This window comes from Corvus brachyrhynchos, unplaced genomic scaffold (assembly GCF_000691975.1).
Source record: "Corvus brachyrhynchos isolate BGI_N302 unplaced genomic scaffold, ASM69197v1 scaffold58, whole genome shotgun sequence".
NCBI lineage: Eukaryota > Metazoa > Chordata > Aves > Passeriformes > Corvidae > Corvus > Corvus brachyrhynchos.
The window spans coordinates 1,575,380-1,576,404 of record NW_008239539.1 but is presented as its reverse complement, the minus strand read 5'-3'; the positions used below and the strand labels follow the sequence as shown (position 1 = coordinate 1,576,404).

At 68.3% G+C, this 1,025-nt stretch overlaps 1 protein-coding gene across 1 annotated transcript in view; it reads right to left on the bottom strand.

The window, feature by feature from the left end:
* The window catches only part of RHBDL1 (rhomboid like 1), a gene marked incomplete at its 5' end in the record, with an annotated part of 4,506 nt that overhangs the window by 2,400 nt on the left and 1,081 nt on the right, over window positions 1-1,025 (bottom strand). The window contains 3 exons of the mRNA XM_017741236.1: window positions 5-53; window positions 133-193; window positions 654-772. Coding sequence (XP_017596725.1) covers window positions 5-53; window positions 133-193; window positions 654-772 — 229 coding nt within the window. The remainder of the gene's footprint in view (window positions 1-4; window positions 54-132; window positions 194-653; window positions 773-1,025) is intronic.

Here is a 1,025-nt window from a genome sequence, read left to right as displayed (position 1 = left end):
GGGCAGCGGCGGTGAGAAGCGGAGCCAGACGGCGCGACCGACCTCGGAGCTCACTGCGGGACAGGGCCGGAGGGGCTGAGCCCGCGCCGGGGCCCCTCACGCCCGGGATGGGGTCTGGGGGCGAGTACTCACTGCACACCAGCGCCAGCACCATCCGCAGCAGCTTGTAGGGACAGCGCATCCCGGCCCAGTTCTGCGGGAAGGTGGGTGGGTGGACGGACGGACGGATGGATGGATGGACGGATGGATGGACAGATGGATGACGGGCTGGCACCAGCGATGCCCCAGCACCGAGGAGGGGGCTGCTGCCAGAGCCCCCGGAGTGCCCCATGGAGCCCCCTCAGGTCCCCGCTCCTCCCCACACACACCCAGCCCATGATGCCACCCAAGGTGGTCCCCCTGTGACGGTGCCACCCCTAACGCTACCCCACAGCATCCCCCACCCATGTCACACCATGCTGCCCACCCCACAGTGCCAATCCACCCCATGGCATCCCCCGCTAATGTCCCACCACCTTGCCCAACCTAAGGACAGCTCCCACCCCTGCTGTCACCCCATGGCATCCCCCACCCAATACCACACCGTGCTGCCCACCCTACAAAGCCATCCACCCCCTGTCCCCCCCTCCGTGTCCCCTTGTCCCCTCGCTGACCATGACGACATTGGCGAGGTGAGCAGAGCAGAGGGCGTAGACCCCCCCCGAGCCCCCGACCAGGGGAGCCCTCATGTCCGTGATGGAGACGGTGAGGGAGCCTGGGGGCACAGACGGGGCTCAGCACGGGTTATCACCCCCACAGCATTAATTAGTTACTCTCTACATTAATTAATTACAGCCTGCATTGCCCCCCAGCCCCCGGCCAAGCGATGCTGGCGCTGCAGGATGGTACCCAGCAGAGCCCAGCATCCCCATCAGACCTGGCGTGCCCCTCCCCGTGCCTTCCCCTGGTGACAGGGACCGATGGGGGGATGGGGACAGTCCCCCCCCCCCCCCCCCCCCCGGGGCGCCCCCCCCGCCCGGCCCCCG